The 11,008-nt window shown below is 40.0% G+C and overlaps 1 protein-coding gene across 1 annotated transcript; it reads right to left on the bottom strand.

Moving 5' to 3' along the window:
- Window positions 1–3,462: 3,462 nt before the first annotated feature.
- Window positions 3,463–10,634, bottom strand: LOC113804631 (uncharacterized; the record flags this gene model as incomplete). Its single annotated transcript, XM_070120235.1, is given in 11 exon segments — window positions 3,463–4,157; window positions 4,330–4,468; window positions 4,704–4,940; window positions 5,259–5,369; window positions 5,790–5,971; window positions 6,573–6,660; window positions 6,940–7,055; window positions 7,549–7,698; window positions 8,243–8,441; window positions 9,522–9,724; window positions 10,522–10,634. Coding segments are annotated over 11 exon segments (1,754 nt in total), but the record flags the coding sequence as incomplete, so codon positions are not given.
- Window positions 10,635–11,008: the final 374 nt, after the last annotated feature.

The following is an 11,008-nucleotide window of genomic DNA, read 5'->3' on the forward strand; positions in this document are numbered from 1 at the left end:
TTTCTAGTCTGAGTTGAGATGAAATATGGTTCTTGATATCTTCGCTAAGATTATCACGAAGCTTATTTTTAAAGCTTATATCCATGTGTGTAAGTCTACCTCTTGTGCCAAAAGAGGTCCTCAGCTTGGTACAAAATAAAAAGATAAGAGAAAATATAAACATTATATTCTTCAAGCCTTCCTATATCTTGCACCGAATATTATACCATTGCATCTAAGGCAACAATATTATAATATCACCTTCCACATTTAAAAAGCTTAAAGCTATGTACACACCGATAAAACACAACATTCCGTGAAATAACAATTTTAAATATGTTTAAAATACGCCCCTTTTCCCTGTTGCTTTTCCTGTCAGAGTCGAGACTCCTTCGTGAAAATAAATTCTTATTGCGCAATTCACCCTACGACTACAGTAACCTCGATTTAACATTCGTTACGGTACTTACCTTGCAAGAATAGACTGGTCAGAAAATCGATCTAAACTGTCGAAAATTGGGTATAAAAAATTATAGTATCGGCTTCACACTAGAGACTCTCTTCGCCCTAACGTAAACAAGACTTTGTGACGTTTATGAAACAAAAGACGATCGCTCCGGCTCGCCCTAAACAGGAATTATGAATATTGATATTGATATCTATATTGATATCATCATTGTCACAAAACTGTTACTGGTATTAATCTAATTATTATTTTCAATATAGATGGCACCATTATCACCGTTATTACCGGTATTTATTTCATTATTATTGTAACATCTATAAAACAAAAGACGATCACTCCGGCCCGCCCTATTCTTTCTCTATCGCGACCTTTAGGGATATATTTCCTCCTTGAGGATGTAATCCATAACACAGATATTGTATCCTTATTATTTTCTCATTCATGTAAATGTGTGCTTTCAGACAATAACACCGTGATATAAAGTTAACACGTACTGTCAGAAATCACCGCGCCATCTATCGTTTCCCTTTCCAATTTATGTTGCCTATAGAAAGTTATCATTTGAATGCAACAATTTTGGGGAAATTACATCTAGGTATGATTAGTGATTAGTAATGATGCTTTAAAAAGATAGCATAAGCACATATATAAGCGAAAATGCCATATCATGAACAGATGATTCCCAAATAATGTGGTTTTCAAAGAGGTGCAATGCATCCATCATTTTTAGATATTCGGACTTTTTTACGCTCTCTCTCTCTATCTCTCTATCTTTCTCTCTCTCTCTCTCTCTCTCTCTCTCTCTCTCTCTCTCTCTCTCTCTCTCTCTCTTTCTCTCTCTATCTCTCTCTCTCTCTCTCTCTCTCTCTCTCTCTCTCTCTCTCTCTCTCTCCCCTCTCCCCCCCTCTCCTCCCCTCTCTCTCTCTCTCTCTCTCTCTCTCTCTCTCTCTCTCTCTCTATCTATCTATCTATCTATCTATCTATCTCAACTTATCTGTCTATCTGTCCGTCCATTACTTGTTCTACACTTTTCCCGAAGATGTATAACTCATTAATAATCTTTACGTTTAACGTCTATATTTTCTTATTCTTATTCCCGGACTTTTAAATCTTATAATTTTGACAAGGCTGGATATCCTTGAATAAAATTTTACATCCAAATATTTCTTTTTGAACTGATCTGTGACACCATATTGATATCGCGGTTTTGGAATCACACTGAAAAAGTGACGAAAACATAAAATAAACATTCTGTTTTCAAGAATATTGGTCATACACTTTTCTAAATATCAATATAAAGTTTATTACATTTTCTCTTTATTTTCAATTTCAAATGATAACTAGTGCGTTTGCCTTTATAATCTTATAGGAGAATCCCTCTAAATTGGGCGCTTATTTTCTATGGCTGGGTTTCAAGAACGACATTATTTTAGCGGAAACAAAAGTAAAATAACTTTTATCAATAAAGATTAAAATTACCATCATCTTTTTTATGAATATTATTCTAGAGCTGTCTACATAGCCTGATGGAGTTTCGAATAAACTCAAGGCCCTTTCACACATAAATGACATTGAATATGACTGTACAGCTGCCAATTCGTGCATCACCTGGGTTGATACAGGACTGGCCGCTTTTCCGTATCAGCATTTCTGTTCTCTAAACATTAGATGATAAAGAAAATGGGTATGATTAATAAAATTAAACCATACACTATCATAAACGGATGAATATTAGATTATAGTGACTGCGTAGGGTCAAAGTCTGGCGATTATAGGATTCATTGCTTTACTTTCTTGTTTATTGCACTGCATAAAACAATATACGATGAATACATTATTAAGCTAATAATGTAACAACATGAAATGCACCCGCATCTCTCTATAAAAATTGCATTAGATGTATAACTTAAGAAACACGATATTGAATCTGTGAACTTGATTTATCTAAAAAGTATGTCTATTCACTGTGTGTGTTGCAAGGCTGATACGGCCAGTTGTTGGGTTGCCGTTCTTATAGTTGTGCAACTTCCTCAGACACAGACAAGAATTCTTGCCAAGCGCTCCCCTGCTTAAAACGCTTTAAGTCAAGCGGTGTACCGTCACCATGGCAACGGCGTCGGTCGCGTACCCTACTGGTCACGATCCTTCGAATGCGGGCGTTGGCCAAGGATTCCGCTTAATATCTTACCAGATAAATATTTTTCTTCACGATATCTGATTCTATAATTTTCTTAAAATCATATTCAAAGAAATAGAAATTAACTAAAAACGAAAGGAGATTATGAGAATAAAAAGTGTTTTACTTATAAGTAACAAATTATTATAAGACGAACAATTTACCTCTTGTTAAACTCCTCGTCTCTCTAAATCGAGAATATATCTACTTTTCTATGAAATAAAGAATATTTCAATTGAAAAAAAGTCTGAGAAATTCTAGCAACATTCTTCTGTTGATATAGTATTCGATGATTTATTATATTTAACCTCATAAAATCGTATATATGGGAATGGGTAGGCCTATATTTTAATTCAGGGATATTCATTTGTTTTGATAACGCGTCAGAATGAAAGGGCTGTCAATCGGAAGTGTGTCATTGTTTTAGAGGCACTTTAGGAAATTATATAGGAAAAACTATTGCGCTTTGTTAAGATGTTTGGGTAGATTTACTCTGCCATCTTGATGCGGCGCTAGCTTATCAGTTGTTTTGAATTGCGCGCTCAAAACTGTTACCAACCGCCAGTGAAATAAACTCCACCCTCGACTTGTGCATAAGTTATCTCTTTCCGAGATTGTTGGTGGGAATATTGCTTTTAAAACCCAAGAATGTATATTTTGTGTGTTATATTGATATTTCTATGCCTTGGTAAGCGTTTTAAGCAGGGAACGGTACAGCGCTAGGCCTATCGGCAAGAATTCTTGCTCAAACGCTCCCCTGCTTAAAACGCTTTTAGTTTAATGGATATCCACACGTAGTTTTCGTTTGTAATATATTCATAAAACGAAAATGAGTAAAAGATCCCTTCAATGTCTTTATTCTTGTGAGCCAAATCTTAATTTTTCTTTCTAACTAAAATTATTATGCAATGTTCATTTCATATATTCTTCTTTTATTTATAAAGGTTTGCTAATGTTTGATTTCCAAATGTCCAAACTTAACTTTTTGTTTAATAAACTTCAACACTCATTTTTATGATACTTAAAGCGTTTTAAGCAGGGGAGCTCTTGGCAAGAATTCTTGCCAAGCGCTGTACCGTTCCCTGCTTAAAACGCTTTTAGTTTCACTACCATGTCATATACATGTGGTTTTGCGTGTGTGTGTGTGCATATGTTTGTGCATGTGTGTTTTGTATGTGCGCGTGTGTAAATAGATGTGTTGTATATATAGGTACACATTATCTCTGTAGAGTAGATTTTTCAGAATTAGAAATGAAAGGGGTAGACCGCGTTAAAAAAGATAAGAAGTGTCAATAAAATCGCCATTAAGATTTCCCTTCCTCATTTTCCCCCTCCAGCAGCTATCCAGGCATTGACCTCTTCCTCCAGGAGGACTAGAGGTCCCGCTGAGTCCAGCACAAGGTCGTGGAACTTGCGGACATCGAAGGCCTCTCCGAGCTCGGCGGCAGCTCTGGCCCGCAGGTTGGAAATGGTCAGCTGGCCGACCTTGTAAGCGACTGCCTGACCCGGCTGGGTGATGTAGCGGTCGACCTCGTTCTTGAGAGAGAAAGAAAGGGGGAAAATTATATGCGGTCTAAGAATTCATATCTTAAGGGTGACTTTAATTACAATTTTAGATTGTTTCTTAACACGAGATGCGATTCAGGAAATTTCAGATTGATAAGGTGAAGCTGTCTACACATCGAATACATCCAAAAATCACACCCACCTCTATGTTCTTGAGAGACAGGGCAGAGTGTTGCGTCATAAAGTCAACGGCCTCCTGACGAGTCCAGCCAAGGGCGTGAATGCCCGTGTCCACCACCAGACGGCAAGCTCTGAAGATCTCGAAGGAATAATGTCCGTACCTGCAGAAGGGGAGATATTGAAGGAGTCCCTGTTTGTAGCTCATCTGCTTGTCATCTTTGATCGCCCCGTCGCTCGGTCACTCTCCCTCGCTTTGCCTATTATCTTCTCTCACCTTTCTCTATTACTTCTTCATCAACCAACGACGTATCTGCTGAACACCCGCCTCCAACCCTCATTCACAACAACAAACCAGCATCATGCTCTTCTGCAAAGTCAACTCCTACAGGCACGTACCTGTCGTAGGGATCCCCGAAGAGGCCCAAGTCGAAGCCAAGACTCTCGGAATAGAGCCCCCATCCCTCGAGGAAGCCGGTGTTCATGGGGAACCTGGAGGGGGCCTGGTAGTAGTTCCTGTCTTCCATGACCCTCCTGAAGAAGGGCATGCTGGAGGATTCGAGGCTGTGAGACCCCTGCAGGTGGTGACCCGGGTTGCCCTCGTGCAGGGAAAGGGTCATGATCTCGTAGGTCGGCCTTGAGGCGAGAGGTATGGTTAGTGAGGGAAGGAGGGAGAGGGAAGGGAAAAAGAGAGAGGGAAGGGGAAAAGGGAGAGGAAAGAGGAAGAAAAGGAACGAGAAGGGTAAGGGAGAAGGGTGGTAAACAGACAACAGGGAGAAAGCAATACAATACAGAAAAGATATAGACTTGATAGTAAATGTGGAACAGAACCTACAACTGACTATTTTTGATCCCACAATCCTCCCTATATATCAATTCTCTTATCATGATATCTGCATTAGTAATCGAACAGCGATACATTTCAATAAAATATATATATACCAAACTGCTTACTGTTTATCGTAGAAATAAGTGTTAACGTAGAAGATGCCAGGCCGAGACCCGTCGTAGGATCCCGTCAGGTAGAAGGCAGCCGTGCCGTCGGGAGAGGGTCTTGCCACCAACCTGCACCGAACACGCAAATGACAAAGCCATCGTCGCTAGGGTTCGAACACTGTTATCTTCATTTCCTTTTGATATTAATACTTAGCCATGGTCCTTTTGGTGTCAACACAAAGGCATGATCCTCTTGGTACCTACACTAGTACCGCCATGATCCGTTAGGTACCAACAGTCTCGTCTTCGTTATCTTTACTTAAAAATACTAATCCCAAGTCTCAATATTTTCCATTTCCTTTCTCACATCCTATAACACACACACACACATACACACACACACACACACACATACACACACACACACACACACTAACACACACACACACACACACACTAACACACACACACACACTAACACACACACACACACACAAACACATACACACACAAACACACACACACAAATAAAACTGAAATAAAACGTACTGAAGCTCCGTCTCCGGCAGGTTTACGAACACCTTGGAGAGTTCAGGAGGAATCACTTCGTAACTCAGGTGTTCGAAGTAAGCCATCATTTCGTCCGCGTCGTTCAGGTAGAAGTTCGAGTCGTTTCGAATCATGGCCGAGAACTCAGGCACGCTCAGGTCGTAGCCGAGTTCTGCGATGACCTAGAACGCGGTGGGTCGTTGGTCAGCTTTCTGGGGGTGTCGTGTTCGGTCATCTCCCCCCCCCTCCCCCCTTCGTCTCCCTCTCTATACCAATGCACTCCGTTTGGTCGCTACTTCTGATATTACTACGGCTGCTACTACTACTATATCAGTTACTGCTACTACTACTATACTGCTGTTACTTCTATTACTACTGCTATTATCACTGTTATTATTACTACTGCTACAACTATTGATATTACTACTGCTGCTACTACTATTATTACTATGTCTATTACTGCTACCACTACTATACTGCTGGTACTACTATTACTAATACCATTACTATTACTGTTTCTACTATTACCACTGCTATTATTACTACTACAAAAGCTGCTGCTAATGCTACTACTAGAACATCTGCTGTTACTACTGCTACTACTACTACCACTCCAGCTCCTACTCCTATTACGATTGCTACGTGTGACACTAGTAGTACTGATATTACCATTACAATAACAGCGGCAACAACAACTACCACTGCCACTACTATTACTCCTACTGCCACTCCCTCTCGCCATTACCATGTTACTTGATACCTGCAAAGACCCACTGCATTTACCTTCGCCATTTCTCCTTCAATACGCGTGACTTCATCCAGACCGAGTTGGTGGATGTCAGCCACGCCCAGATTGGTCGAGGTGTGGAATCTGGCGGGTGATGCGCTACGTCAGCCAATTAAAAGTGCGATTTTGATGGATCTGAACCGGCACCAAGTGTGGATCCGATTCGATTTTGTTTTGTGCTTTTGTTATCGGTCTATACAGAAGCTCTATTTGGTTCTTTTGTTTACTTTGTATTATCTTATATTATGTCTGTTCGAAAAGAATTTAAATCACTTAATTAACTGAATTGTTTGCATTTTAAGATGATGCGTTCAGTAGAATATAACCGCTTTACTTCAGCGGAATACGTTCATAATACTTTACTTCAAGAGCTGATCATAACGCTGTATTCCATCGGGCAAGCTCGTAACGGCAATATCGGGGCGGGTGACATATTCTTGGGTCACGTAGTTCTTGAGAGTCTCGAACGCCGGCGAAACCTAGAAAAAAGGGAAACACCATTACTACTATTATTATTATCACTGCTATCATTACTACTGCTATTATTACTAGTATAATTAGTGCTACTCTTATTATTACCGCTATCTTTACTACTGCTATTATTATTACTGATATAATTATTACTGATATTATCAGTACTGCTATCATTATTACTACTTTTATTACTACTCCTAGTATTAATACTACTATCATCACTACTGTTATTATTACTACTGATGTTATAAATGCTTAAGTGTTTCAAACGCCGGCAAAATCTAGAGAGAAATCGTAATTCTTAAGTGATGTATAGACGTTCTGTATTACTCATGTTGGGGAGGGAATTAAAATAATTTGCTTATTCTCTTACTAATGCGAAGAAATATATGAAAATACATGTAATTCAACAAAACAACCATTTTCTACGCAACATATAGTCACACAACGTACAATAAGTCACATTTTCAGCTAATTAACATTGTAAAAACGGCGTACTTTGGAGGTAATAACGTTTCGCGCGCGTTCTTGTAAGCTCTGGATTTGCTCCTCCGTGAATCCGTCTGGGAAGCTAGTGAAGGTGGACCATAAGGGCGATTCTTCAGCTGTTTCCACGACGAATCTTCCCAGGCTCTCTCCGACGCCTTTCTGGAGATGGGATAGGGTCTGTGTCAGCTAGGAAATGCCAGGCTGGATCTATAGGGTGTGGATGTGTACAAGTCTCTCTCTCTCTCTCTCTCTCTCTCTCTTTATCTATCTCTCCCTTCCTCCCTCCCTCCCCCCCTCTGTCTCTCTCTCTCTCTCCCTCTCCCTCCACACACACACACGCACACATATATATCTTTATATATATATATATATATATATATATATATATATATATATATATATATATATATATATATGTATAACCTCCTCCTCCTCTATCTCCCCCTCCTCCCCCTCCCCCCTTCTTCTCCATCTCCCCGTCCTTCCCCTTTCCTCTCCACCTCACCATTCCCTCTTCCCCTCCCCCATCCCTCCTCCTCCATCTCCCCCTTCCCCTCCCTCTTCCCTCTTCCCTTCCCCCTCCCACTCTTCCTTCCCTCTCCCCCTCCCCCATCCCCTTCCCTCCTCCACCTCGCCCTCTCCCCCTTCCCCTCCCCCTCCCCCCTCCCCCTCCCCCTCCCCCTCCTCCCCACCCTTCCCTCACCATCGTAATCGCATGCTGGACGATGCCCCTGGCCACGCCCTCCCTCATCAGCGCCTCGACCTCCACCAGCTGCTGCGGGAGGAGGTCAAGGCGGCCCAGAAGCTTCTCGTAGTCCTCCGCCGTCTCGAAGACCATCCACGTGACCAGCCTCTCGAAGTCGACGTGCACGCCCTCGCTGTAGCTCAGGGGGAGGAGGAACCTGGGGGGGAGGGGAGAGAGGGGGTGCATTGCGGTGTTGAAGGTGAATATTCTTATTTATTTATTTTTTAATCTTTATCATTATTATTATTATTATTATTATTATTATTATTATTATTATTATTATTATTGAACCGTATTCATGTTGACAAATGTGGAAAGGTATGAATGAGAACGTCAGAAATACATGTATTTCTGACGAAGATATAATCGAACCCGAAGATATTCGTTCTCATTCATACCTTTCCTTATTAGTATTATTATTATTATTATTATCATTATTGTTATCATTATTATTTTCGTTATTATTTTTATTATCATTGTTGCTGTTATTATTGTTATTATTATTATTATTATTATTATTATTATTATTATTATTATTATTATTATTATTATTATTTTCATTATTATAATTGCTGTTGTTGTTATTATTGTTATCATTATTACCATTATCACTATTATTACTCTCATTATCATTATTATTATTATTATTATCAATATCATTATGGTCTGAAAATGAAGACCCAGGGAAAAAGAAGGGCGTGAACATCCGGTGGCGAAGGTGAATACTGATTTTTAGCTATGAAAGTGATGACAGCGGGGGGGGGGGGGGGGCGCCTTGTGTAGATGATGGTGGTTTAGGTAAATGCATTTTTTTGTTTGCGATGATAGTGATGACACGTGGAAGGATATTGATGTTTGTGATGAGAGTTGTCGCCAACAATATTGTAATGATAACCAATAATCATGATAATATCAGTTATGAAAAAGGGGCAATATGAATCATATCACTGACATAATACCAATAACTCAAAATAACAATAATATCAATCATAACTAATCTATAACAAACATGTCTATTATAAAAAAAAAACGACATAACCTTCGTTCACACACACACACATACACAGACACACACACACATGAACACACACAGTCACTCATACACACCCACACCCACCCACACACACACACACACACACACGCACACACACACACACACCCACACCCCCACACACACACACGCACACACACACACCCATACTCACACACACACATTCCCCCCACCCCCCTTACTCACCCCATATACGGATACCCATCGATATACGTCTGCACCTCTTCCTTCAGTATCCTCAAATTCACCTCGTCGGCGTGAGACAAGGTCATGTTGACATCGAGGATAGAGGTCACGCGGTCCAAAAACTCGTGACTCTTGGCCAGCCGATGCTCGTACTCGGCCAAGGTCATGGAGTCCAACTGATCGTCGTAATCATGGATGCCGACCTGGGGTGGGTGGTGGTGATGGTGATGAGTGTAGTAACGATAGTGCTAGTGATAGTAATAATGGAATTGATTATAAGGATAATGGTGAAGAAGAAGAAGAAGATGATGATGATGATGATGATGATGGTGGTGGTGGTGGTGACGGTGATAATGATGATGATGATGATGACGATGATGACAATGATAATATTGATAACAAGTAGCACTCAGAGAGCGCATATCTTCGCCGGGAAAATGCGGTTTCTGATACAATAAAAAATATTCACACTTGAAGAATTACATTAAAATCACATCTTTCTCAAGTACACTGGTGACGTCCGTAAGCACAACCTGCTTAGTGGAGGTAATACAGGTAATGATGATAACAATAGTTACCCCTAATTCCAAGGCAATAGGGGTAACTGATGCAATCTTTTTAAAAATGCGGTCATGATCCGGATCACCGCCAAAATTTAATGACACTAAGGGCGTCTTCTGTGCGTGCCATAAAAGTTAATCTGGCATTAAAGTTTAATCCAGATCTCTAGTGCGCACGCGCGTTGGCAGCGTCCAGGATCAACTTTTAATGCACCTCTAGACCAGGCTTTAGGCTAAGACCCTTCTGGTTCATAAAAATCTATTCAAATCTTTTTAAATTATCCTACTAACAAACCAACTAACGCTACCAAGACCATGACCTCCTTGCCAGAGATAAAAATCATATAAAAAAATAGTAATAATCATAAAAAATAATGATGAAAAGGATAAAATATCAATGATCAAGTACTAAATAACAAAAAATAACCAATGATTCTTACAAACGAAGCGAATTCGGGAGAGCTAGAGATTCGCCAATCCCAGTAGTCCGTCATCAGCTGATCGACCAACGGCAAATCCGCGCAAGTCGAAGAGAAACTCGCGACGCATAACACTGTTGGAAGAAAAGACCGTTAACGTTTATTTGTAAGTTCGACTGTTGGTCTTTTTCACGTACACATGCAGGGACGCGAAGGCTATGCATATAGATAAGAGTATACATACAAGCAAGAATATATGCAAAAGATTACATATAAGCATACATAAAAGAAAAAGTATACATATAAGCATACGCACAAGCTAAAGTTTACACATAAGGACACCTGCAGGCAAAAGTTTACACATAAGGACACATGCAAGCAAAAGTTTACACATAAGGATACATGCAAGCTAAAGTTTACACATAAGGACACATACAAGCTAAAGTTTACACATAAGGACACATGCAAGCAAAAGTTTACACATAAGGACACATGCAAGCAAAAGTTT

The sequence above is a fragment of the Penaeus vannamei genome, unplaced genomic scaffold, assembly GCF_042767895.1.
Source record: "Penaeus vannamei isolate JL-2024 unplaced genomic scaffold, ASM4276789v1 unanchor3880, whole genome shotgun sequence".
In the NCBI taxonomy this organism is placed as follows: domain Eukaryota; kingdom Metazoa; phylum Arthropoda; class Malacostraca; order Decapoda; family Penaeidae; genus Penaeus; species Penaeus vannamei.